Source organism: Varanus komodoensis, unplaced genomic scaffold (genome assembly GCF_004798865.1).
Source record: "Varanus komodoensis strain SLA01 unplaced genomic scaffold, ASM479886v1 scaffold9, whole genome shotgun sequence".
NCBI lineage: Eukaryota > Metazoa > Chordata > Lepidosauria > Squamata > Varanidae > Varanus > Varanus komodoensis.
This window is the reverse complement of record NW_025336598.1, coordinates 6,965,643-6,993,297: the sequence shown is the minus strand read 5'-3', so window position 1 is coordinate 6,993,297 and position 27,655 is coordinate 6,965,643. Positions and strand designations below refer to the sequence as shown.

The window sequence follows — 27,655 nt, the reverse complement described above, 5'->3', positions numbered from 1 at the left end:
CTCAAGTAGTGTCCTCAATACATCTGAGTTTCCAAAGGGAAAACATATTTATTCTCTGGTGTAACAGCTAACACCAAGGAGGATAGTGACCATCATCCCATTACAGTGATGCTACCAGCAGTTGCAGAATCAAGGCCAGTAACAGGTGCAGATAAATGGTTAGGACAGAATTTGGGATTTCATCAGGAAAGAAGATTAAAATGGCAAAAGGTTAGTTCTATGAAATTAAATGCTTTTCAAAATTCAATCATGGGTAAATTATTACATCATATCATCTCAAACCCTGATTCTAGTATAGATTCTGTCCTACAAGCATACCAGGACTTTTGAGACCTCTTTTAACAACCATGTTAAGATCAGATGAAATAAAACTTATGAAGTCCTCATGGCTTGATAAAGAATGCAGATTAGCAAGAAGCAAGCTGAGACGAAAGATCTGTAAACTACTGGCCTCATTAGACTGGATTACAAGACTGGATTTACTTTGACTGGATTACAAGAATAATATAAATTCACAGCTAAGAAATTACAGTTCCAAAACAAATTTTGGTCTGAATGTAAGCTGGCAGCAACAGAAACAAATGCTGCCTAATTTTGGCATTTAGTTTCTGGTAGGCTCAGAAAAATAAAATTCTTTTTTAATACCAGCTACAATATGGGGAAAATATGCAAACCTATTAAAGATGATAAAGTTGGAAATATTTGACCATCTTTGGCTTTAGACATCAATGATCTCCCATCATGCATGCCAGTCTCCACCTGTGAGACTAAATGGTTTATACTAACGTTGAAAGACAAGAAGGCACTGGGGAGAATTTTTTGCCACCTGAACGATTTAATACTAATGTAGACTGGTGGCTTTTCCTTTTGGCAGGCCTTTCTACACATACAAATAACCTAAAGTAAGTAAATGGTTAACCAGCACAAAACATCATCAATATGAACAATATTTGGCATGTCCTATGACAATGGAACATTTGACAGTGTTACTGGACTACATTTGGAACAAATCAAATCAGTGATGAAACTGGAGAGGTTTCATGGCATACCAGCTCCAGATGGGCTATGTATCTGTGGATCCCCGGAAGTGGAAGACTTGACCCATTTTATGCTTCATTGCCAGTTACTGTATATACTGACATTAGAAAATGTTATCTAGAACTCTTCCTAAAGAAAATGAAGTACTGGGAAGAGAAAGAAAAGTACTGGGTTTTCTGCCTCAAGGGACAAATTGGCACATGACAGGGTGGATGCCCGGAGGTCCTTCCTGATGGTTAGGACCCCTTGGGTATGGAATGGGCTTCCATGGGAGGTGGTTGAGGCCCCATCAGTGAGGGTGTCTAAGGACATGCACATGGTAGGCATGTCATGAGCGCAGCCATTGGAGCCGGGGGTCAGACTAGATGGCCCAGGAGGCCCCTTCTGACTCACTCTGTTTCTATGATACAAAATGTGTGTGGGGTTTTTTTTTTTACAGTAAAGGTTGCTGTAAAAAAGAACTTTAGAAAGAAAAGGAAGCAAAGTTCAAGAACTTTAGAAAGAAAAGGAAGCAAGACATAAGATATTAAATAAAGATGAAGGAGTAGCAACTTCTTAGGATTAGGAGCAACAAGGGCCTACATCTGGAATGATGACACAAAGCTTATGGGTTTAAATCAGGGCTGCCACTTTACCAACCTACATGTATGAACTGAAACTAAATATTCATGTATATGATAACTATGGACAGCATCATCATGAAAGCTTATGCTGGAATAAATTTGTTAGTTTTTAAGGTGCCATAAGAGTCTTTGTTGTTCAGGCCTTGTTCAGGTGACCCCTTGCTAGTTTGCAGCTTTGGATCAAACCTGAGGCTACAGCTCATTACTTAACTCCCTCTAAAGCAGTGTTTAGAAATCATTTTCCCATGAAGGACTACTGACCCACAGGAGATGAGAGGTTCTCCTCCGGATGGAGTGAAGGCCAAACATAGGCAGACTCTGCAGCACTGCAAAGCACTTGTGCTTGCTGGCTCACTCTCTCTCTCTCTCTCTCTCTGCTATACCAATCTCCTCTTTCATCACATATTGTCAACATACATGTTATGCAGAAAAGGAAGCAAGTCCCACAGTGGCCTGAAGAGCAAGAGTGGACTCATCGTGTCCAGAAATCTGGATGATGCTGAGGACCACATAAAATCGAGCAAAGGGCTGGATGTGACTTTTGGGACAGAAGCTCTAACAGATGTCAAGGACAGTCCTGGTAATGTTAACAATCACCAAGATGATGATCTTTGGGATTAATGGGGCCACTAGGATCCAAAGGGTGACCACATTTTAGTCTTCCTTGAGCTGATGAGTTCAGATAATGCTTTCAGTATTTTTTCTTAACTTTTAAGATGTCTCATGGTATTCAGCAATGTACTCTGCCTGCCACCTCCTTCTCATACCGTATCTGTCATATCTGCGTGACTGACCATAGTAAATGATGTTTAATTTACTCATTAGCAGCACCCAGTCACTGAGTAGTGTGATATAGCTAAAAAAAGCTTCCCATTAGCAGTCCAGGAAAGAAGCAAAAAAACACAACCACCCCTTGTGATATGATAACGGCAGGTAACACTGTTGTGCATTTTCCCCATAGCTCAGAGTACAGCCACTACTTCCATACCAAGCAATACAGGGCAGTTGCCATATTTTACCCAGTGAAAAATGTTAGGGGAATCCCACTTAATGGAAAATAACTACACTTTTTAGACAGCAGTACTTTGGATGTTGCCAGTCCAAGTGAAGGGCCCACTTGTGCTTCATACAATAGCTTAGGACCACGAACTACTGACCGACCCCTCACCTGTTGTGGACTTTTGTCCTTCATTAGTACACCTATGTGGAATTCCAGGTTGTTCATGAACAACGTTCTAGAGAAATGGTCTAAGACATATGTGGCTGCTAAATAAGGAAGCAAACGCCATTGCTGGAATGAAAATGAAATCTACATCAGAGAAAGCTGGGAGACAGACAAGCATCACTTAAAACACTTTTCAAACTAGTCAAAGAGACATTTTATCCACTCTACAAGAGTAAAGGCTACAATTTTTTTACCTCCAACAATGATAGCTTAAATAATCACAAGCCTGCTTCAATCAGCTTTCACTCATCCAAGCACATGTTAGAAAGATGAACATAAGTGAATTGGATGACAATTTCATATTTATCTTTATTTCAAGCCTCTTTAGTATTCCTGAAGGAATAAAAGTATTTTACTTGTGTGGTTTAGATAGAAAAATGTTCTACAACTTCTAGCATTCCCTAGTAGTCATGCTCACTCTGGCATGCTGGGAATTGTAGGAACTTTTTTGTCTAAACATGCATAGGATTGTGCTCTCAGGTGCTCAAATTACATTTCAAAAATTAGCCCTCCTCATTAAACATGGAGCTGTGATGAACTGAAAGTTTTTTCTTCCCTGACAAGCATAAGCAGCTCCTGCATGCGGCCACCCGATTACTATCAAATATCTCTGCCATGAAGGAGCCAATGCTCTTCAATATTAAGAAATACACCTAATGTTCGGTTTAGCAAAGCAGTAGTGAGCATTGCCCAGTACATTGTGGCATCTGATGGTAACATTCCTGTGAATAGTAAAGACAGACCCACTGACCTATGTGTCTCACATGCTAGAATCCGTGCTGAGCTAGGTTCTTGCTCTATGCAAAGTTTGTTGCTCAACAGAGGTCTAGATTTTCACCTGCATTTGATATTCAAGAACTGGTATTTCTTTATCTTCTGTTGGTCCAAACTGGCAGCGGGTAGCTGAGAAGCGAATTGCTATTGATATGGCAAGCTTTAAATTGATCACAGACATGGCTATGATTATAACCCTTCCATTGGATAAAGCACCAAGGGAAGCTCCTAAATGTTGCTTGCGATCCTGGAGAAATAAAATAGTACAAACAGGAAGGTGTTAAATTAATAACTTTATAAAGCATTTTATATCAACAAACTTTCCAAGTATGCCAAGCATTTATACTGAAAGGATAATGCAGTGCTTTAGATTCTTAATCTTCATGTAGTGAAATAAGCTTTGATGAAAATCCTCCAGTGAGCATGTGAGAATGAGCTAAAAGGATTAGTGAAGAAGAATCCTTTGCAAACAGAGATAAAGTTTGAGTATTAAGCACATTTGTGATAATTGAGCACAATTCATACCTTGAATGCCCTTATATATACTCCCTCAGCTGTGACATCTCCAGTTTGGTTCAGCAAATTCTCTTTTGGTATCCTGACATTGTGAAACATGGCAAACCTGCCAATTAAAAATAGTTCAGTTTAGAGGGCAGTGTCCTGTTGTGCTTGTGTGCCAGTGGGACTAATGACTGTTACAACAGGAAACAAGTGGTCCTAGAAGCAACACAAAATGAGTAAAAAATCCTTGTTTCTGGAATGCAGCAGATCAGCAGAGCAGCTTATAATTTGGAAATGAGCATTTTCATTGCTTTCTGGGGTTACTTCTAGAAATTACAATTCCCAGTAACACAAACAGTTATTTCCTGCTGGCATAGCACAATCAGTGAACGTAGAATTCAAACACCTAAGCATATGAACAGACATTTTTTTCAGCTTTCTTGCCTACAGATACAATAATGATGGTACTCATTTCTAAAAAAAATGTCCCCAAACCACAGGGTTAGAAGGGGAATCCCTCCCTCTCAAAAGCAAAAAGCAAAAATAGTTTAAAAGACTCCCTTTATGAAAAACTGCAGTATCTATCCCTCTGACATTTTCAGGTTTCTTTCTTAGGATCATTTCTATAATGTATGTCATTTTCATAATAATTGCCAAGAAAGGGGGAAAACTATGGGTTATTGCTTTAAAAAGTCAAAATGTAAAGGGTACTTGCACAAAATCACATTTGAAATTGGAAATTGTATTCACACGAAGGGTGCTACCATGCTTGCAAATTTCATCCATGTCTATCAAAAACAAAAACTCCCAAAAGATTATAGCCATCTGTTGATTTCCCAATGCAACAACGAAGTAACAGTTCTGGATTTCCTAAAAAAGTGCGAACCTGAGCCTAATCAGGCAATCTCTAAAGTGATCTGAGCCCAACTAGGTTGCTTTCCAAATAATATATTATATTGGTTAATCCTTGTATAACCCCTGATGACATGGTTTGGATGACATGGCAATCACCTGTTAGCATATTCATGGCTGGCATTAGAGGTTAAATAATCCAAAATGCAGTATCATGTTGCAAACTGGCCCAGAAAGAAAGCAAAGCATTAATGCCCAAAGCAAAGAGACAAGGAGGCCCATTTTATATGATCACTATGGTTTAAGGGAACTATGATGGCTTGTTTAAGCCACAGTGATCAAGCAAACCAGGGGATGGAGATGGAAATTAAAAACATGGAACTTAAATCAGACTTATAAAACTGGGTTTGAACTAACAAGAATAAGCCAAAGGTCACAACCAATAGATTCTTGGAAAGGATGAGGATTTTAGGCTATGGCTGGATTGGAAAGCACTTTTAGGAAAGGATTGGCTGCAATATGGAAGAAAACTGCCAGTTGGAGTAAGAACACAGGCAACAAACTTCTACGATGCAGTGAAGGGCTGGCAAGTTGGTGAGGGATTTCTAGGGACAGGGCATACATGCTTGCACACATCCCCTCTGAGCTGGAATGCGACAGTTTGGTGTATACTCACCCATTATCTAAACCATTCTGTCCGAGTTTCCTTCCTATATCACCAACTAGCACTCCAGGCATAGGAAGAAGTGTTTTTGGGTCTCGAATCTGTAAAAAAAGTCTCATTACATTCTCATGAAATATTTCAAATTTATGAAAACATTTAGAACAAGTTACTAAAATATCCTTCAGTTCAAGTTATGAAAAACTCTGTACAGATTTTTGTATTATAACTATGCTATGGTCTAATAAAATGCATGAAAAGAGACCGATGAGAGTGGCCGATCTTTGGTAGAAAATTGTATTTTCTTTTGTTCGTTAGAATATTGCAAGCTTCATTGAACAGATTAAACACTATACAGATGTTGCAATACTTGAATTTTCTAGTAACAGCAAGCATGGTATTTTTTTCTCAAATCGTTTTATGAAATGTGGTGTTCATTTATGGAATTATACTATGCAAATGACACAATGATAAAATTAATGAACCGTTCTTACCTGTACAACAAAGGAATGCAATCCATGACACTGCCCATCTGGAGTATACAACTGAGCATAAACAACTGCATGCGTTGCATTCTTCCCCATGTTGCCAACCCAAAACTTGGCAGCTTCAAAATCAGGTGAGTGAATAACAAATTCCTACCAGTTGAGAACACAAAACATATGAATCAATTATCAAAGTACAAAACTGAAAGCATCTATTATTATTTCTACTTTATGTGGTAAATGTGTAAAACAGAAACACAAAGGAAAATATTCTTACAGGAATTCTTATTAGAGCCCAACAAAATGTAATCCTAACAGTTAGAAGTGGATGTAAATGCCACATTACCATGTGTCTATCAGATAATTAGGCATGGCAAAGAGGCATGCTTCAGCAAAGCTACATTAGTCAGTATGGACCCAGGCTGCAAATCTTGTTAGCAAATCATGGATTATTTAACCTGTGATTTGTGGGGATAAGTGCTATACACAAGCAGCTTCAGCTTCCTGTAAACAATGTCCCACTGACACATTTGGTTTTGCCAGCGAAACAAGCAAAACCAGACTGCTAGGTCCTTCAGGTGCTAAACAACCCAGTGGTTATCCTATGGCTTCCGCATAACCCAGCAGTCTAGGTTTGCATGTCAAGCTGACATACTTGATTACATTACTGAAGCTTGCTTTCAGCAAGTGGGGCATGGATTCCAAATTTAACCCATAATTTGCCATTGTTACAAGTTCTAACTTAATCAAAACAGAGAAATTACTGATATGCATAACAGGATAATTGCCGTAGTAGTGTGACATGATAATAATCTTGCATTTATTTGCTTGTTTGTTTGGAATACTTGTGTGCCACCTCATTTGCATAAGCCTCAGGGCGGCTTCCAACACATAAATAAATATAGATCTATACAAATGCATAAAATACTGGAGACTTCCTGGCATAAAAATTTAAAATCAATAAATAAAATTAACAATTAAAATAACATTTAAATAAAAAGGTCTTGGCCTGGCGCCGAAAAACAAATAACGACGGCGCCAGGCAGACCTCTCTGGGGAGCGCGTTCCATAAATTGGGTGCCACTGCAGGGAAAGCCCTCCTCCGGGTACACACCCTCCTAATATCTTTCATGGAGGGTTCCTGGAGAAGGGCCTCTGCTGCTGATCTCAAGGGGCAGGAGGGCACATATGGATGCAGGAGCTCCTTTAGGTAACCAGGTCCCAAGCCATTAAGGTCTTTGTAGGTGATAACCAGCACCTTGAATTGGGCCCAGACTTCAATGGGGAGCCAGTGAAGCTGACAGAGGACTGGAGTTATATGAGCACAACGTCCAGTCCCCGTCAGCAGCCTGGCAGCTCTAATTTGCACCATCTGAAGTATCCAGACCGTCTTCAAGGGCAGCACCACATAGAGCGCGTTATTTTTGACTACTACAGTGGCACCTCGGCTCACGAACACCTCAGTTCACAACAAAATCAGGTCACAAACAAAAATTTCATAAAAATTTTGACTCAGGTTGCTAACTCTGCATTGGGTGGCCACCGCAATGGCAGCCATCTCCCTACCCCCCCCCCCCCGAATGGAAAAATGGCCACGATTGCAGTCGTGTTCATGCAGGGAAGACAGGTGCGATCACGGTCGTGCTCGTGGGGTGGGTTGGGGAGATGGCTGCAATTGTGCTGGGGGCGAGATGGCCCAGATTGCACCCATCTTTCCTGCACGAGCGCATCCGTGATCACCCATCTTTCCTGCACGAGCACAACTCCCCTCCAGTACAATCACACCCGTCTCCCCCTGAGCACACCTGTGATTGTGCCCGTCTCTCCCCACATGTGCCCGCAACTGCGCCCATCTCCCTCCCCCCACTCCAAGCACGCCCACGAGCGTGCCTGCTTATGGCCACGATCGCAATCGTGCTCGTGATGGGGGGTGAGGGGAGATGGCCGTGCTCATGCTCGGGGGGCGGGGGGGATGGCCATGATCTTTGTTGTTCTTTGACACTTCGCTTCAAATTTTTCTGATTAAAAAAAAAAAAAGTTACAGAACGAATTAACCTTATTTACATTGAACCTTATGGGGAAATTTGACTTAGCTCATGACCAGTTTGGGTCATGATCAGAGTCCTGGAACAGATTAAGTTCATTAGCCAAGGTACCACTGTACTTTGTTTCAAGTGACTAGAAAAAAAGGCCACGAAAAGATGTGCAGGAGTATACATTCAATCAGCATGATGTATTGTCAAGTTGGGAAGATTTAGGCTATGCCTAAATTAAGTGCACTTTCCCACAACTTCCCATAGCAGCACCCCAGCCCTGAAAATGCATGGAGACCTGCTTCACATGTAATGACAACCTATCTTTTAAAAAAGCCATTACGGTGTCAGGTCAAGCTATGTCATTAGGGATAGCTAACAACAAGCCATGGCATAATTACAGACTATTTATCCCCTAAATAACCAAGCAATCTGGGCTTGAATGCTGCACTTAGCAGGAGATAATAGTGGGTTACTGAGTAAAAGTGGAAGGGGCAGGTAGGTCACAAGCAAGTCCCCTCTTTCTTGCCCCTGGCAACCCATTGGTTTTTTAACCAACGTGTTGTTATTACATGAGAACAGCCTGAGTATTTGGAATCCTACTAAATGGAGTGAGTTGTGTGGGTAGTGATGGAGCCCCCAAAACTCAAATGTGCTTCAGACAGGGAGGGAAGGAAGCAGGCATACTATTAGAATAAATTATATCCTTGTGGGCCCCATCTTTTCCTCTCCTGACACCTTGGGAGTTCATTCTTATGACCTCAGAGAAGAAGCCAGTGCAAAAGGAAGAGGGGGATCAGAGCATGGATCCCAGGCTCCAAGTTTAGAGTTCTTTTTCAGATGAGGAACTGGACCTCCAAAGTCAAGATGCTGTCTAGGGGCCACAGAAGTGCTCCATAAATAGCTTTGGCAGGTTCAAATATGTCACAGATTAGAGTACTAAGTAATAAACTGTTAATGACAAAATAGTAAAGGTGAATGTCAGTGGATAGCATGCTAACCTGTGTAGCTGGGTCATATCTAGCACTAGTCCGTATATTCTTTGTGTTGCTACCATGGCTTACTTCAGTTAGAGCAAAACATCCAAAATTCTGTAGGTAAAAATACACAAAATTAAGTTTAAGATTAAATTAAGCTCAAGTTGGAATATTACAAAAGTTAAATAAATGAAGGCTCTCAAGTGTAATAGAGCTACATGGTGACTTCAACTTAGAATCTTCCAGCAGTGCATTTGTAAGTTCTTAACATATGACTCAGGATTCATGTCTTGTCCTGTAGCTGCCCTTTGGCTTCACTCATTCTAGAGAAAGCACGTGTACTTTGGCACCAGAAACAGGGGCTGAGCCTGGTCATTCTCTGGCCAAAAAGTCTCCACACTGAGTCCTGAACTTATATTGCACAGCAGGTTAGTCCTTGGCTTTTCCAGGTTCTCCTGGGGTTTGGAAGGAGAGGCAGAGGGCTTGAACTCAATATATACTGATAGATATTAAACTCACAAGCACTCACCCTTTAGGAGTAAGTCTGAGGCAAGGATAAGGGTTAACTGCAGGTTACTTCAGCAATAAAAAAATCCATATTCTTGTCAATAGCTATATATATCAAGAAGTTGGGGATGTGCTAATAAATATACAAATCCAAATTAGTGTGCTGCTGGTTGGAATGTGTAAATTATCTTTGATGCTTTAGTATTTAATTATTTTTAAAGCCAATTAAATTAGATCCAGAGAAATATTTTCAAAAGATATTATGAATATTTTAATAAATACTTAAAAGAAGTACCTCCATATTTTCATTCTGTTTTATAAATTCACCATGTCTTTCAGAGCCTGCACTTTGAATTGTACCTTTAAACACCTGTAAATATCAAATGATATGAATGAGTAACAGAAATATTTAGAAATGGACAAAGACAGAAAAGGGCCTTAATGAAATCTTCAAGAATGTTTGAAGGTGATAATGCAACACTGCTTGCAAGCAGAATCCAATAGATTATTGGTCTCCAACCTCCTCCCCATGTATTCAGTGGCAACAATCATAGCAGATGTAAGAAAAAACTAGTTTCTGCTTTACTTTTTTCTTCTAGTTTCAGTTACATAGTGTAGTGAAATATGCAAGAGAATCAAAATACCTAGAATACTTTCTTGTTCTCAAACAATGTGAAAATCAGCTAAGTGTACAACTAGAAGGATGGGGATGAAAAAGGAGCCAATGGGAAGAGTTGGTAAAATTCTGAAAACTGGCTCTCCACATAGTCCCTGTGGAAGAAGCCTGAACTCCCACTGGCTGCTGTAATAAGAGAGGGCATTTTGGCAAGCCACTTCTACATGTTCCAGAGCCAAGAGACAAAACACTTAAGTTACAGGAAGCCAGATTCCAGCTAGGTATCAGGACTGTTAGAGAAGTATGGCAGTGCAACAAATGCCTAGGGAGGTCATGAGCTCTCCTAAACTGGAGGAATTCAAGAGGCAATTGGACAATCATCTGTAAGGGATTCTTTGAAGTGAGGTCCTACACTGACTAGGGAGTTGAACTCGATGGCCTTATAGGCTCCTTCCCTAGTATTCTATGATTCTGTGATTAAGGCCATATGAATAGCTTTCAATTAACAAAGTACACATTTTTAATATACCATTTATTGTACTTCTATTCATTCTGCTAGCTAAATCACTATAAAAAAAAATGCCATGCTGAACATTGTCATTGGGTGAGCTTTAATTCCCAGAACAGAATACTTTCTTTAAAGTTACTTCAACTGATTGGAAAATGATGACAGCTATCCCAGGACTGCAGAGCTAACTGATGAACTATTTGTTAAATGAAACCCCAACTGAATAATGGATTTAATTAGATTCACATGATGAGCTCACTAACTTAATAATGGATTATTTATGTTACTGCCCTTTGTTAATGGTGGACAAGTGTTCTTGGGTAAATCTCCTGTGAGGATATCAAGAACAATGATCACACTGCTATACTTTAGAACAGAAGGGCTTCTGGTGTCAAAAGGAGTTGGAGAAAGGGCTTTCTGTTCATCAAGAGCTGGTCTGCTCTGCAAGAGATCAATGCACTGCTACCCTCTGGTGGCAGAATAATGACAATATTCATTGCTAAGGAGTTAAGCCCCTTAGGAAAGCCTTTTTCTAAGCTAAGGCGGGAAAAGGTACTGAACAGAGAAAAGTTTTTCTCATTGTTACAAAGGAGGTAGGGCCAAGGCCACCCAAAGATGCTGCCAGGCTAGATGGGAAGGCCCACTGGCCTGAGATTCCACATCCAGGAGATCTGCCTGGAGGCTTCCTGTCCTGGATTACAAAAACCCAAACTTGTGTCAACTCAGCACAATGATTTAGTGAACATTTTATGAGAAGAGGACAGGGATCTGATGATCACTACAGTATTGTCCTGTATAGCCCACTCAAAGAAAATGGATTTCTTAGCCAACCTCAAGCACAGATTAGTTCTCAATGGCATGGGAATCTAGGACTTCCAGAACTTCTCCACACTATTTCATTAAATCTGATGAACCACTACTCACTTAGGCAAAAAAGCAGCTGATACCCAAATAGATAAACATAGTTGTTCATTCATTTGTTCATATTCCGCTTTTCAAAAGGACTGTGCCTATAGCACCTCACAACATATCAAATGAACAGCAGCAAATATAACAGTGCAAAATCAGAACATGAACAACTACAGATAACCATGATTCCAAAATCTGTGTTCATTTTGTTCTTGGCCAACATGGCTTCCACTCCCTCTTGTATTAAAAATAACTTTAGTCTCAATCAGTACGTACATGATTATTAACAAATCAGTCTAATTATAAAATAAAACAATAATTCTAACACTATGCCTTAAATGCAAATGGGAATGAGAGTAAAACTAACAGAAATAAAGTATCTGACATACAGGCTGATCAGCTCTTCAATCTGCTCTAATCCAGCACCTTGGAGTCTGCACACTGCTAAAATATGATATCAACATTTTAAACTACAGTATGAGGAAGAAAAATAAAACAAAAATCTATATTTAAATTACATTAACACATGTAAAAGAACAGATACTGAGCTTCTTGGGAAAGTAATAAGGTTCCAAACAGAGCACAATGTGGGCACCCGATGGGCTCATTCCACAACTGCGGTGTCACAATGGAAAAGGCCCTCTTCATAGCCACTCACCTCACTTCCTGAGGCAGGGGCTCCCTTTTGAGGAATCACGCAGATTCTTTTTACCAAGCACACAGCTCAGAACTGTCTTTGTAAGTGTTGTCCAGACTTACTTGCAACATGGTGTGTGGCAGTACTACTTAAGGGCAGTGTCAGAAACACCTGGAGCAGAATAGGTTGGAGTTAAGCTCCCTCAGTACAGAAACTCTCCAATTTCACAGGTTGGAAGGCAGGAAGGATAGCGGTCTTAGCAAGCAACGGAGAGCACCAATGTTCCTCTAAAGCACCGCAGACTGAATTATCATACCCAATTTCAGAGAAAGTGTGATGTTTGTGGACAAGGAAGGAGCAAAATCAGTGACAAAAAAGAAAGGACAAAAAGGGGGTGGAGTTGCACTGTATGTGAGAGACACACATACCTGCACAGAAATTCAAGAAGAAGTAGCCCCAGTGAAAGCCTCTGGCTAAATTTAAAGGGAGCAAAAATAAGAAAAACATAGTTTTTGGCATGTATTACCGTCCACCCAGTCAAAAAGAGGGCAAGGATGCAACCTTCGAAAAGCAACTCGCCAGCATTTCCAAGAAGGATGCTGTAGTCATAATGAGGGACTTCAATTTCCCTGATATATGCTGGGAGACAAATTCTGCCACACATGGCCCCACCAAGAGATTCCTGACATGTTGCTGCCAACTTTCTCCAGCAGAAAGTAGAGGAAAGTATGAGAGGATCAGCTGATCTCGTTTTAATACGAACAGGAATGGCCTGGTGGACAAAATAATAAGTGTAGAAGACAGCAGAGGAAGCCGACATGGCTCCACAAAGGGTTAAGTGACAGACTGAAAGAAAAAAAAGAACATGTACAGGAAGTGGAAACAGGGCCAGGCCACAAAAGAATATAAACAAATAGCAAGGAATTGCAGAAATTGCATCAGGAAGGATAAAGCAGAAAATGAGCTAAGAATAGCAAGGGATGCTAAGCACAACAAGAAAGCCTTCTTCAGATCCATCCAGAACAAATGACATAAGAGAAGGATGTCCAGCTACTTAAAGTGGGTGGCAGAGTGATAACAGATGACAAAGAAAAGGCAGAGGCGCTCAATTCCTACTTTGCTTCAGTCTTTTCCCACAAGGAAATCTGAATCAAGAGGAAGTTCAAGCTGAAAGTAAAGAGATGGCAGCCCAAGATTGACAGACAAGGATTGGTCAAGGAACACCTAGGTGGAATAAATACTTTCAAATCTCCAGGGCCCAATAACCTCCATCCCAGAGTCATAAAAGAGCTAGCAGAGGAACTCTCAGAACCACTGGCTTTTGTCTTTGATAAATCTGGGAAAACAGGAGAAGTGCCAGATGACTGGATAAGGGCTAATGTTGTCCCTGTCTTCAAAAAGGGAAGAAAAGATGAACCTGGGAACTGTAGATCAGTTAGTCTGACATCAATCCCTGGAAAAAGTATGGAGGAAATAATTTAAAAATTCATCTGCATGCATCTTGAAGAAAATGCAGTAATTAATAGAAGTCAGCATGGATTTATCAAAAATAAATCCTGTCAGACTAATTTAATCTCATTTTTAAACTAGGTAACTTCCCAAATGGACAAAGGGAACACTGTGGACATAATCTACCTTGACTTTAGCAAAGCTTTCAACATAGTGCCACACGACATTCTGATAATCAAATTAGCAAAACTGGACTAGATGGAAAAACTATTGGGGGATCCAAAATTGGCTGCTAAATTGGTCACAAAAAGTGATAATCAATGGCACCTTCTCAAATTGGATGGCGGTAACTAGTGGGGTGTCACAGGGATCAGTCCTGGGCCCAGTGCTCTTCAACATCTTTATTAACGATTTAGATGAGGAAGTACAAGGAAAGATACTCAAATTCGCAGATAATACAAAACTGGGTGTAATAGCAAACACCCTAGAGCAGGGGTCCTCAAACTAAGGCCCGGGGCCGGATCCGGACCGCCATGCCCATTAGGACCCACCACATCCACACGCATGCCTGCCGTCGCCCACCTCACTCTGCACGCAGTTTACTCGCTTGGAGAAAACGATTTCCAAGTGAGCAAGCTGCTGCCTCGTGCACCTGCCTCGTGGCGCGTGCCTTCCCCCACTTTGCCTCGCCTCACTGCATGTGCCCGCCCACACCTCGCCGCGCCCCCCGCCCCCACCTCAGTGCGTGTGCCCCACCCCCGCGCCAGCCAGCATGCACCTCCGGCACCGCCTTTCTGGCCCGCGCTCAGCGCCGGCAGCTTTCGACTGGCCCCTTGGTAAAAAAGTTTGAGGACCCCTGCCCTAGAGGAGGGCAATCAAGAGGGCAATCTTGATAAACTTGAACACTGAGCTGAAACCAACAGAACGAAATTCAATACGGACAAGTGCCAAGTTCTCCACCTAGGAAAAAGAAAGCAAATGCATCGATACAAGAGGGGGAATTTGTGGCTCAACAGAAATGAACAAGAAAAAGAAATTGGAGTAATTGTGGACAATTGGCTAAACATGAGCCAACAATGCGATGCAACTGCCAAAAGGGCAAATGATTTTTTGGGCTGCATTAACTGATGTATTACTTCCAAATCACAGGAAACAGTAGTTCCTTTATACTCCGCACTAGTCAGACCTCACCTGGAATATTGTGTCCAGTTCTGGGCACCAACATTTAAGAAAGATGCAGGTAAATTAGAAAGGGTCCAGCAGAGGGTGACAAAAATGATCCAGGGTTTGGAAACACTGCCCTATGAGGGAACTGGGCATGTTCAGCCTTGAGAAGAGAAGACTGAGGGGGGACATGAGATCCCTCTATAAGCACCTCAAAGACTGTCTTTATACAAATTCTTTATATCACAAAGAGGAAGGTCAAGATCTCTTCTTGCTAATGCCAGAATGTAGGACACAGAATAATCAATCCAAGTTGCAGCAACCCAGATTCAGGCTGGACCTCAGGAAAAGCTTTCTCACAGTCAGGGCAATACAACAGTGGAACCAACTGCCTAGAGAGGTGGCGGGTGCTTCCACACTGGAGACAGTCAAAAAGAACCTGGACAGCCATCTGGAGGAGCTGGGTGCACAATTCCTGCTCCGGACACGTTGCATGCTATCCCCACGACTGATTCAATAACATAGAACAGAAACATGCACAGCTAACATCACATTTACCTCTCAGGTTCTGTTATGTCTTATATTGTATCAAAAGCAGAAACACAGGAAGAAACTCACAGTAGGTAGTAGATCATGATGTCAGGTGGAGATTTAGCCTGTATAAGAGCTGTGCACACAGGATTGTCTAAATAAGAGTACTGTAGCAAGATCATGCACAGTTCTTTACATCATTAAACCAAAGTGGGTGAGGTGGCAGCACTCTTGCTGCTAATGAATGGCTAAGGCTTCCTTTGTACCTTTGCAGCTCTAAAGGTGTTTGGTTCCACCTTTAGAGCTCTAAAGGTGTTTGGTTTGAAAACTAACTTCAGTTTAAATCCAAGAAGAAAGAGTGCCAGCATTAGCTTCAAAAAGAATTGGACCAGGTCCTGAATCAGCCCTGACAATGCTGATGCTAAAAAATGGCAGTTAAATCTATTTTCAGACAGATAATTGAATGATTCAAAATTGCTGGCTTGTGATATCAGATTCACATATCCAAATAATGAAGTTTTAAAAAAAAATCACATAAAAAGAGGGAAAAACAATAAAATGTCTTAGTCAGGAAGACACCTGGAATGGTTAAGATGCCAGACAGAACATCTTTGAAAGCTTCTGAAAAACAAACTTGAAATACTTCATAAATGGGCTTAAGTAAAGCTACTCTGAGGCTTATACATATATTGCACATACCTGGAAGTTTAGCAAATATTTAGCTGCAAGAGACCAATCATACATCCCCAGACAAGTAACCAGCACCATGAATTTTAATGGTTTCTCCATCATCTCTTCCAGCCTTAGAAAATCATATTCGAAAAGTCTCCTACAGCGAAGGAATGTTAGCTCACGGTATTTCTCAAGGGATATTTCTTGTCCAGGGAGACGGGCAAAGAGAGGATCATTTTCGAGAGTTGAGAATATTCTGTGCTTTATGGAAGAAAAATATCAGAATGCTTGAACAAGTCAGGTATGCATTTTCCAATGAGATGAAATATACCTACTATTTTGTACATTAATATCAGTTTAATTTGTAACATTAATATATTGGTAGCAAATTCTTTATATCACAAGTGGCATAAAGGGATAAAACATTTGAAAAGGAGTTAAACTTACTCATATGTATGAACGAAATTACAGAAAATACCATTCAAGGCTACAATAATCAGATTGTACTATGGATAAAAGAGATTGCGTCCAAATTTTATTGATGTAAAAGCCTTTGATCTTTGCTTTTTAAAAAGTCTTAACCTGAAGGTAAAGAGCACAGAGGTTTCACAACATAGGGTGTACTTTGTGCCCAGTTTAGTTGGGTAAACAAGAGAATTCAGCACAAAGGTTGTATCTCCAGATTTTGAACATGAAAGGGGAACATAAGAAGTCTCTTTCTTAAGAAAAAAAATGGGTGGGCAATACTGCAACAAAGAGAAGTTGCAAAGTACACAAATATCTACTGTAAGTTATCATATGTGTTTTAACTTAGCATCTCCAGTAAATTAATCATATATGCATTAGGATAAAAAAAACTTTAGATGAGTATGAATGTGCTTACAAATTCACTTATGCATGCAAAAACCATGGTGATTACAAACAGAGGCAACAAACTAGAAATATGAGAATATTTTTAGTACCCACAAAACACTCAAACATACTCCATTTGCAACCCTGAATGTGGATGTGAGGAGAAGGTATTCACTGAAAATATATGCAAATGCGCATTCATATTTGGAAATATGTGATTTCAAAAAGAGTTTGAAATTGCACAATTAAATGCTAATCAAATGCACCACTACTTACTATACTAATGCTAAGTACTAATTAAATGTTTTAATTTCTGAGGGGAAATTTCTCAACTATGAAAATTATGCAATATTTTCCCACAGTTTTCACATTCAGTTTGCACAAGTTTCCTATTAGCACAAATCAAAAGGACATTACAAATGCTTGTGGTAAATGGGGAGGAAAACAGGAACCTGAAGTTTAGAGAATCTGGCCACTTGGTCTCTTATCTCTACAGTAAAAAAAAAAAAATCTGAAGTCCTGCATATTGTGTCTGCTTACAGCTTAAGGTTTCGAGGCTACATTTTCTCCTAGTCTTTCAATCCCAATCATCTTTCTCTGCAAAATGTCAGAATCCTGGACATCCACAGCAATGATGGCTATTTAATTGTATAGCTTATCCTCTTTTATATTTTTAAGACCGCCCCCCCCCCATACATTTTACTTTGAGTTACACAGAAAGGCATATATTAATAGTAGTGTGATGGTGAGAATCTAAGCAGAAAAGGCATAGATCAATTGAAAATTTGCTAGTGATGTCTGTTCTTTGGAACTTTTTACAGTTGTAGTTTAGTTGGGAGGCTTTGAATCAAGGAGTTTTACATTGTTGTTGTTGTTATTTACTATTATTTTGTCATCAGTAAGTGGCAGTAATAGAGCCGTTGGCTTTGCTTCGCCAATAAACACCAGAAGAAGAAAAACTAAAAATTCAGTGGGACACAAATGGAGTCTTGGAAACATGTCTGCAAAAAGGGAGAGCCAAGAGAAACATTCAGAAAGGTGACCATGGTGTTTTATAGACCAACAAATGTATTATCATATAACTTTTGGTGTACTAGTGTCCACTTCATTTGATGGCTCATGTATCTGATAAAGTAATGTATCTGATCTGATGCATCTGATAAAGTAAAGTTGACTCCACAAAAGTTTATGCCATAAGATAGGGTACCCCAAGACTGTTTGTTTGTTAATGAGGAATGGCCTTTGCAACAGGTTGGCTCCATTAAAGTTTCTACTTTACAAGATGAGCAGAAAGGACTCAGGTCTGATAATGCCTGACTTGTTTGCTTGTTATACTTTTAGTCAAATGCAAAAAAGCAGCACTTACTACCTCCTCTCTTTGTGTGCAGCTTCATGATGAAACAAGCAGCACTTTGTTCTCTCCACGTTCAGCAGGAATACTGGAGAAAGCTGCCATGCTGTGCTGCGTGTTACCTGACCGACTCACGCTCACGGACTGGGGAGCTGGCATATAGTGGGGAAGGGGCTGCTCAGCTTTACTTCTGCTTGAAAAAACGGGGCTGAACAGCTGGATCCTTCTTGCTGCCACCACTGCCGTCCTTTGGCTGTGGCAAGTCACTCAACTTGCTTCTTCTCAATGGATCCCACCCACTGCCACTGCTGTACCTTCCTCAACCTAGATGTTGCTGTTGCTGCTGCTAGTCGCGAAGTCGCATCCGACCCATCGCGACCCCATGGACAACATTCCTCCAGGCCGTCCTGTCCTCCACCATCCCCTGGAGTCCATTTAAGCTCACACCGACTGCTTCTGTGACTCCATCTAGCCACCTCATTCTCTACCATCCCCTTCTTTCCCCGTCAATTGTTCCCAGCATTAGGCTCTTCTTCAGTGAGTCCTTCTTTCTCATTAGGTGGCCAAAGTATTTGAGTTCCATCTTCAGCATCTGGCCTTCTAAAGAGCAGTCAGGGTTGATCCTCTCTAGGACTGACTGGTTTGATCACCTTGCGGTCCAAGGGATTCGCAGGAGTCTCCTCCAGCACCACAATTCAAAGGCCTTAATTCTCCAGCGCTCAGCCTTCCTTATGGTCCAGCTTTCGCAGCCATACATCGCAACTGGGAAAACCATAGCCTTGACTATACACACTTTCTTTGGCAGGGTGATGTCTCTGCTTTTTAGTATGCTGTCTAGATTTGCCATAGCTTCCCTCCCAAGGAGCAGGCGTCTTTTAATTTCTTGGCTGCAGTCACTGTCTGCAGTGATCTTGGAGCCCAGGAAAATAAAATCTGTCACCACCTCCATTTCTTCCCCATCTATTCGCCAGGAAGTGAGAGGACCGGATGCCATGATCTTAGTTTTCTTAATGTTGAGTTTCAAGCCAACTTCTGCGCTCTCCTCCTTCACCCGCATCAAGAGTCTCTTTAGTTCCTCTTCACTTTCTGCCATTACAGTGGTATCATCTGCATATCTGAAGTTGTTGATATATCTCCCAGCAATCTTAATTCCAATTTGTGATTCATCTAGCCCCATCTTTCTCATGATGGACACTGTATATAAGTTAAATAGGCAGGGCAACAGTATACAGCCTTGTTGAACTCTTTTCTCAATTTTGAACCAATCAGTCATTCCGTGTCCAGTTCTCACTGTTGCTTCTTGACCCACATATAGGTTTCTCAAGAGACAAATAAGATCGTCTGGTACTCCCATCTCTTTAAGAACTTAGCACAATTTGTTGTGATCCACACAATCAAAGGCTTTAGCATAGTCAATGAAGCAGAAGTAGATGTTTTTCTGGAACTCCCTAGCTTTCCCCATGATCCAATGTATGTTGGCAATTTGATCTCTAGTTCCTCTGCATCTTCGAAATCCTGCCTGTATTTCTGGTAGTTCTTGGTCCACCTACTGCTGGAGCCTAGCTTGTAGGATTTAGAGCGTAACTTTGCAAGCATGTGAAATGAGTGCAATGGTGCGGTAGTTTGAACATTCTTTGGCATTGCCCTTCTTTGGAATCGGAATGTAAACTGACCTTTTCCTATCCTGTGGCCACTGCTGAGTTTTCCAACTTTGCTTGCATATTGAGTGTAGCACTTTTACAGCATTGTCTTTCAGGATTTTGAATAGCTCAGCTGGAATACTGTCACCTCATGTCACTAGCCTTGTTGTTGCTCAGACTTCCTAACGTTAATTTGACTTCACATTCCAGGATGTCTGGCTTGAGGTCAAGGACCACCCCATCATGGTTATCAGGGACGTTAAGCAATTTCTTGTATAGTTCTTCTGTGTAATCTTGCCAACTCTTTTTAATTTCTTCTGCCTCAGTTAGGTCCCTGCCATTTTGGTCCTTTATCATGCCCATCTTTGCATGAAACATTCCCTTCATATCTCCAATTTTCTTGAGCTCTTTGGTCTTCCCTATTCTATTGTTTCCTTCTATTTCTTTGCACTGTTCATTTAAGAAGCCCTCCTTATCTCTTCTAGCTATTCTCTGGAATTCTGCATTCAATTGGGTGTATCTTTCTCTCTTGCCTTTCGCTTTTCTTCTTTCCTCAGCTATGTGTAAATCTTCCTTAGACAGCCATTTTGCTTTCTTGCATTTCTTTTTCTTTGGGATGGTCTTTGTTGCTACCTCTTGTACAATGTTGCGAACCTCCATTCATAGTTCTTCAGGCCCTCTGTCTATCAGATCTAACTCCTTAAATCTATTTGTCACCTCTATTATACATTCATCAGGAATATGATTTAGGTCATACCTGAGTGGCGTAGTGCTTTTCCGTACTTTCTTCACTTTAAGCCTAAATTTTGCAACAAGAAGCTCATGATCTGAGCCACAGTCAGCTCCCAATCTTGTTTTTACAGACTGTTTAGAGCTTCTCCATCTTTGGCTGCAGAGCACATAGTCAATCTGATTTCTGTGTTGACCATCTGGTGATGTTCATGTGTAGAGTCTTCTCTTGGGTTGTTGGAAAAGAGTGTTTGCTATGACCATCGTATTCTCTTGACAAAATTCTACCAGTCTGTGCCCTGCTTCATTTTGCTCTCCAAGGCCAAACCTGCCTGTTATTCTGGTTATCTTTTGGCTTCCTACTTTACCATTCCAATCCCCCATGATGGGGATCATGATGGGGACATCATTTTCGATATTAATTCTAGAAGGTGTTGTAGGCCTTCATAGTACTGGTCAACTTCAGTCTCTTCAGCATCAGTGATTGGAGCATAGACTTGGACTACTGTGATGTTGAATGGTTTGCCTTGGATTCGAACTGAAATCATTCTGTCATTTTGCAGATTGTATCCCAATACTGCTTTTCCTACTCTTTTATTGACCGTGAAGGCTACTCCATTTCTTCTGAGGATTCTTGCCCGCAGTAGTATACCTGATGGTCATCTGAATTAAATGCATCCATTCCTGTCCATTATAGTTCACTGATTCCTGAGATGCTGATGTTCAGTCTTGTCATCTCTTGTTTGACCACATCCAGCTTACCTTGATTCATAGAGCTTACATTCCAGGTTCCTATGGAGTATAGATCTTTACAGCATCAGACTTTCCTTTCACTACCAGATACATCCGCAACTGAGTGTCCTTTCGGCTTTGACCCAGTCACTTCATTCTTCCTGGTGCTACTAGTACTAGCCCTCTGCTCTTCCGCAGTAGCACACTGGATGCCTTCCAACCTGAGCTCATCTTCCGGCGTCATATCTTTTTGGCTTTTGGTACTGTCCATGGGTTTTCATGGCAAAGATACTGGAGTGGGTTGCCATTTCCTTCTCCAGTGGATCACCTTTTGTCAGAGCTCTCTGCTATGACCTGTCCTTCTTGGGTGGCCCTGTATGGCATAGCTCATAGCTTGAGCTACACAAGCCCCTTCACCATGACAAGGCAGTGATCCATGAAGGGGCAACCTAGATAATACCTTCCTATTTCTATTTTCTGCTTAATTTTATACCTATTTCTTTGAATGGCAAAAACTAAGATGACTTAGATTTGTATTTGTATTTCCATCTCTAACAGTAGGTATATGTACAAATTGTTAACCCTGCTCAGATGCCATTGAGACAGCACATTGTGCTATCAGACAGCAAATTGTGGACTAATTAAATGCAGTGATGCACACTATGAGTGAGCTGCTTCATGTATGCACTGACAACCCTCAAATGCCATCTCCAAGTTTTGTTTCTGTGAATGTTTGAACAGGGGAACCTTGAGTTGTTGGTAGGTTAAAGAACCCCCAATTAATTCAAGAACAAGCTATGGGTTAACTTGATTCATGTAAAAGCCCTAAGTGCCATTATTTGGATATTAGAGAAGCAGCACTTGAGGGTTGTTAATGCAAATAAGTGGCTTCTGTGGTTCAGGTTCAGCACATGTCCCTGCAATTTGTGGGTTAATTAATCCACAGTTTGCCACTGTGTGGTGTATATTGTCCAAACAGGACATTTTTCTGAATAAAATTGAAATAGTTATACTCTATATGTTTATAAGTTATACTCTATACTCTATATGTTTCTTAAATTCCATCAATATAGTAAACTATACAATTTCATAGTTTACAATTTTATCTGATAGCTAAGGTATACATAGTGCATTTAATATTCTTAAAAACAGCAACATTAGGATTGGTAAGAAAGTATTGTGTATATTTCAAATTTGATCAATTTTATTTGTGCTTTTATGGAGGTGGGAAACACCTCTCAAAGAGCAAACTTTTTCCTATATACAGCTTCAACTTTTCTGGAAATGTTCTATCTCTAGCCTAGTCCTGGACTGAAAACCTTATAACCAGAAACTTCACATGTACTGGTAGTATGACATGAATTGGTTTACTAACTGTCCCTATACACCGGTCAACAGAGTCAACAAGTGGCCAATCCATCAAGCACTGTACATGCTGATGCAGGAGAAACACGTCTCTCTTGATATAAGAAATCATGTAGATCCTTTACAACAACCATAATTCCCTAGTACATTGTGAGTAAGTGTTATCTACTGGGACTTTTAAGTATGTTTACAATTTTTACATTGATGCTGGAAGGTTTCTTTAAGAAATACTATGCAAAACTTTACCTTAAAATGGATGAGCTCTTCCTCCTCTAGAAATAGTGCCATCTCCTTCCAACTAAAGGATGCTTTCTTCCGGTAGGCACAGAGTGGCCCAAGGGGCAGGTCTGGAAGTAGCAATGTGTTCTGAGTGCAGACCCTTTCCAGATCATTGACTGAGTCCATCTTAACAAAAATGTTTGTTCTGGAAATAGTCGAGACTATTCAAAATAAATAAAAACTTGTTTTAATATTTTCACAAATATTTTTAAAGGATCATCCTCTCACTTCACAGCCAGGGGACCCTACACAGCCAATGGTTAAGAACAAGTTGATGTAGACAACCACAGATAAAAAGAGGACTTTTTCCATTTCTAATTTAGTAAAATTAGAAATTTGATCAGCATAACTTTAGTCCTGATCCAACCCTTATACACAAGTCCAAGGAAAGAAAGATGCACCACCCATCATAAAAACACAGTGCAGGGGGCAATGGAAAGAATGCACCCTAGAGCAGGCAGAGTATCTCATCCCTTACCAGAGAGCTGAAAATTCCCAACTCTCTTACTTGAAAGTTACTTAAAAATACTAGGTTATCAAGTGTTAAATGGCCACTGCATCTGCTATACACCTAGTCCCTTTCAGTTGTCAGCTGTTAGTGTAGCAATTTGTAAATGCCCTACATGCTGAATGAGGATGTCATTAACTGTAATCAATCCTCCCTTTTTTGGAAAGTAAGGGACATGGTCAGGCACATTTCAGACTGCCCAGTATGATGCTAAGTAGGCACTGCAGAAATCACCTGGAGGATGCAACATCAGATCTCACTAAGCTGCTTATTTCTCAGTTTGAATGCTGCTTTTGGGAGTTGCCAGCTCCCACAGAAATACTTATGATTGTGGGGGGAAAGGTTTCCTAGGGATTTCAAAGAAGCACCACTGGCAAAAATTAAAGCAGGGGCCCCAGGTGCTGGCCTCATCCTTTCATGTCTATGGGAGCTGCCTTGATGAGTTCTCAAAATCTTAGCAGCATATTAGAAGATGCTGCCTTCTACTGATTCCACCTATCCCAATACCATTGATGCTGACTGGCAGCAGCTCTCCAGGGTTCAGGCAGGGTTCTTTTCTCTTCCTTCCTGGAGATGCTGGGGATGAGTCTGAAGGCCTGCTGCCTGCAAAGCAATTGCTCAGCCAATGAACTCAGACAATTCCCAATCCCAATAAAAGTTAGTTAACAAATGTTATTTTTAGAGTAACTGGCTATTTCAGAATTTCTCTGTATTGTGAAAAGGTAACCCTCACATTTTCCAGTGTTTTTCTTACAACTTTTTTTTTAAGTGGGCAGGGAGAAGAGAACTTTGCCTACAGGTGCTGTGAACACCAGGTTAGAGACCTCTGAGCTACTGCAACGGAACTGAAGTGAGCCCTCGTGCCCAGCTGGATTCTGCCAATGCGTTGAACAGGGCTTGCTCCCAATTGTGCATGGATCCAAGCGAGCACAGATGCAGCTACGGCATGTCTGATCTTTCCCCCTTCCTCCTTCTTTCCTTCCCTGTTTCCAAGCATGCTATTTCTCTTTCTAACGAAAGTGCCCAGGAGTAGAAGGCGTCCTCCCCCGCTAGCGGGGATGCCCTAAAACGTCCGACGTTCGTGTGACGAGGCCAGAAATGCCACGATTTCCATGATTCCCGCATGGCCTCAGGTGCCAGACTGAAATCATGCCTTTCCCGCACTGAAGGAAGGAAGATTGGAGGGGACAACTCGCTCTCTTCCCTCTCCTCTGAATACTTTACCTGCCTGCCTCCGTCTTGCGGGACTTCCGTCCTCCCCTTTCTCTTCCAATCCCCGCTTGGTCCCGCCCCAAGCGCCGCATCACCGCGCCGCCGCCTCTTAAAGGTGCAAAGTCGTGTCTGGACAAATAAATAGCCAAAGGGAAATTGTCAATGTACCGCCGCCCCTCAGTGAGAACATATTAAAACAAAGGACAGAATTCAGTGTATTTCTGTTGCCGCTCTGAAGGAACCGTTGTAAACAATGTTCCCGCACCTTAAAGACTGAGAACTTTATTATGGAATAAGACTATGTAGGCTAGAGTTGACCTCAGTGGATGCATGCATTATTATTCTAAGACCACACGTACACATATATACGAGGGAGACCAGGAGGGAGCAGTGAGGATGCGAAACTAGTAATGCAGAATAAACGGACAATTATGTTCACGTTCGAAAGAATAAAATTGTGACAGTGGTCATTCACAAAGCAGAGTTGATAAACACTGACGTTCTCTTGGGTGTATACATCCACCAGCTAAGACTTGTTGATGAACCTTTCGGCCAGCCTTCCCAGCTGGTGCCCTGCAAATAGTATTGTGACTACAGCTTCCCCATTCGAGACCACTGACCATGATACTTAGGGATAATGGGGGTTGCAGTCCAACAATCTGAAGAGATAGGCTGACTTATGCCGTAACACATTTTTAAAGATGCTGCAAAGACTCTTTGCTGTCTAATATGGTTATCCTTCTGGAATTGTCATTCGTTTTAGTGGGTTCCAGAAATGCCATGCTTTTAAAAAGCTGCACATTGGATTCTTTTTCCAGTAGGGTAGAAATGACTAAGTTCTGCTACATTAGTACTTACGCTTGCATTGACAGACCGCAATTTTTAAAATCTTAAAATCACAATAAATAGCATCTTATCCAGAAACATGTTGATACTTAATCACGGTAATGTTAAAATGCTGGATTTCCGATTTTCATGGGAAAGGCTAAAAAAAAATTCTGCAATGAAAACTCGTAAATGCCCTACAGAGACATGAACTATACGGCTCTATTAGTCCTATCTCCTATTACTTTGTAAAGGAGTCTCACATTTGGACGTGACGTCATCTCCGCGCCTGCTAGTCCCGATCACGCACGTTGTCTGTCATGGAGCTTCTGGGAGAGACTCGTCTTGCGGACCCGCTTCTGCTGCTTCCTGGGGGCTTCTGGACGGCTGTGAATGTGTGGCTGGAGAAGCCCCAGGTAGCAAACAAGCGGCTGTGCGGCGCCCGCTTGGAGGAAGTTCGGAGGGTAGCCCGGCCTCGGCACGGAACAGACGGGAAGGGGACTGGCTCTGACGCTCGGCGGTCGGTGCTTGAGGCTGCCTGGGAAGCCTTCTGTTGCTCCGAGGACTGCAAGGCACTCGGTCTCATAGGCCCCGAGGAAGAAGGGGAGATGGAGGTGGTACTCAGGACCCTCGTGCCCAAAGGCAGCCCTTCCACGCCAGAGAAGGAGATGGTGGTAAAAGGTGACTTGACGGAGGAAAGCTCCCGGGCGGCTTTCCTGTTCCGCCTTCAGGCTCTCCAGAGTGAGCTTGGAGTTTCTGTGGGGCGTGGTTTCTATATGGTTGCGACTGGACTGAAAAAAATGAATAAGTTGCAGGGCGATATTCATAGTGGAGCTTTGTGTGTCTTTAAAACATGTGGAGAGTGTAAATGTGAAAAGCTCACAGAATATGCTGTGGCTGTAGAGATGGGAAATTTATTATCAGATCTTGCAAGGAAAGTGCCTGAATTACAATTATGTACAATGCATCTCCCTTATATTACTATGCACAGTTGTTCGTGCAAAATACGTTTCTCTAGTAATTGACCTGTAGGAGTCTTCCTAGACTCTTTAGGCTGAGAGATGGTGACTTGCCAAATTGTGAGTGGATTTGAACCAAAGTCTCTAGCAAAATCCAAAACTTTGTTCTCTTCATCAAACAAACTCACAAGAATTCATTTATTTTAAGCATTTTGTAGCATTTTTCAGCTAGCACTTCTCTTAAAATACCCCAAATTGCTTTTGTTGTTGTTGTTAGTCACGAAGTCGTGTCTGACCCATCGCGACCCCATGGACAACATTCCTCCAGGCCTTCCTGTCCTCCACTATCCCCCGGAGTCCACTGAAGCTCATACCAATTGCTTCAGTGACTCCATCTAGCCACCTCATTCTCTGCTGTCCTCTTCTTCTTTTGCCATCTATTGTTCCCAGCGTTAGGCTCTTCTCCAGGGAGTCCTTCCTTCTTATTAGGTGGCTAAAGTATTTGAGTTTCATCTTCAGGATCTGGCCTTCTAAAGAGCAGTCAGGGTTGATCTCCTCTAGGACTGACCGGTTTGATCGCCTTACAGTCCAAGGAACTTGCAGGAGTCTCCTCCAGCACCACATTTCAAAGGCCTCAATCCTTTGGCACTCAGCCTTCCTTATGGTCCAGCTTTCACAGCCATACATTGCAACTGGGAAAACCATAGCCTTGACTATACACACTTTTGTTGGCAGGGTGATGTCTCTGCTTTTTAGTATGCTGTCTAGATTTGTCATAGCTTTCCTCCCAAGGAGCAAGCGTCTTTTAATTTCTTGGCTGCAGTCACTGTCTGCAGTGATCTTGGAGCCCAGGAAAATAAAATCTGTCACTACCTCCATTTCTTCCCCATCTATTTGCCAGGAAGTGAGAGAACCAGATGTCATGATCTTAGTTTTCTTAATGTTGAGTTTCAAGCCAACGTTTGCACTCTCCTCCTTCACCTGCATCAAGAGGCTCTTTAGTTCCTCTTCACTTTCTGCCATTAGAGTGGTATCATCTGT

General features: G+C 41.5%; 2 protein-coding genes across 9 annotated transcripts in view; one reads left to right on the top strand and one right to left on the bottom strand.

The window, feature by feature from the left end:
* ACOX3 (acyl-CoA oxidase 3, pristanoyl) overlaps window positions 1–24,946 on the bottom strand; it is a 47,624-nt gene extending 22,678 nt beyond the window's left edge. The window contains exons 1-10 of one of the 2 annotated variants that reach the window (XM_044418115.1): window positions 24,843–24,946; window positions 23,078–23,271; window positions 16,190–16,423; window positions 9,972–10,046; window positions 9,194–9,283; window positions 6,169–6,312; window positions 5,690–5,778; window positions 4,186–4,282; window positions 3,725–3,907; window positions 2,830–2,952 (exon numbers count right to left, since the gene is read on the bottom strand). In XM_044418115.1, the coding sequence (XP_044274050.1) occupies window positions 2,830–2,952; window positions 3,725–3,907; window positions 4,186–4,282; window positions 5,690–5,778; window positions 6,169–6,312; window positions 9,194–9,283; window positions 9,972–10,046; window positions 16,190–16,423; window positions 23,078–23,236 (1,194 nt within the window). In that variant the 5' untranslated portion in view covers window positions 23,237–23,271; window positions 24,843–24,946. Of the gene's footprint in view, window positions 1–2,829; window positions 2,953–3,724; window positions 3,908–4,185; window positions 4,283–5,689; window positions 5,779–6,168; window positions 6,313–9,193; window positions 9,284–9,971; window positions 10,047–16,189; window positions 16,424–23,077; window positions 23,272–24,842 lie in introns of those variants that run through there. The other variant, XM_044418116.1, reaches the window with a different exon arrangement.
* Window positions 24,947–25,937: 991 nt separating this feature from the next.
* The window catches only part of TRMT44 (tRNA methyltransferase 44 homolog), a 32,513-nt gene continuing 30,795 nt past the window's right edge, over window positions 25,938–27,655 (top strand). For 3 of the 7 annotated variants that reach the window (XM_044417939.1, XM_044417937.1, XM_044417940.1), the window contains exon 1: window positions 25,938–26,396. In XM_044417939.1, coding sequence (XP_044273874.1) covers window positions 25,976–26,396 — 421 coding nt within the window. In that variant the 5' untranslated portion in view covers window positions 25,938–25,975. The remainder of the gene's footprint in view (window positions 26,397–27,655) is intronic. The other 4 variants (XM_044417941.1, XM_044417938.1, XM_044417942.1 and 1 more) reach the window with 3 other exon arrangements.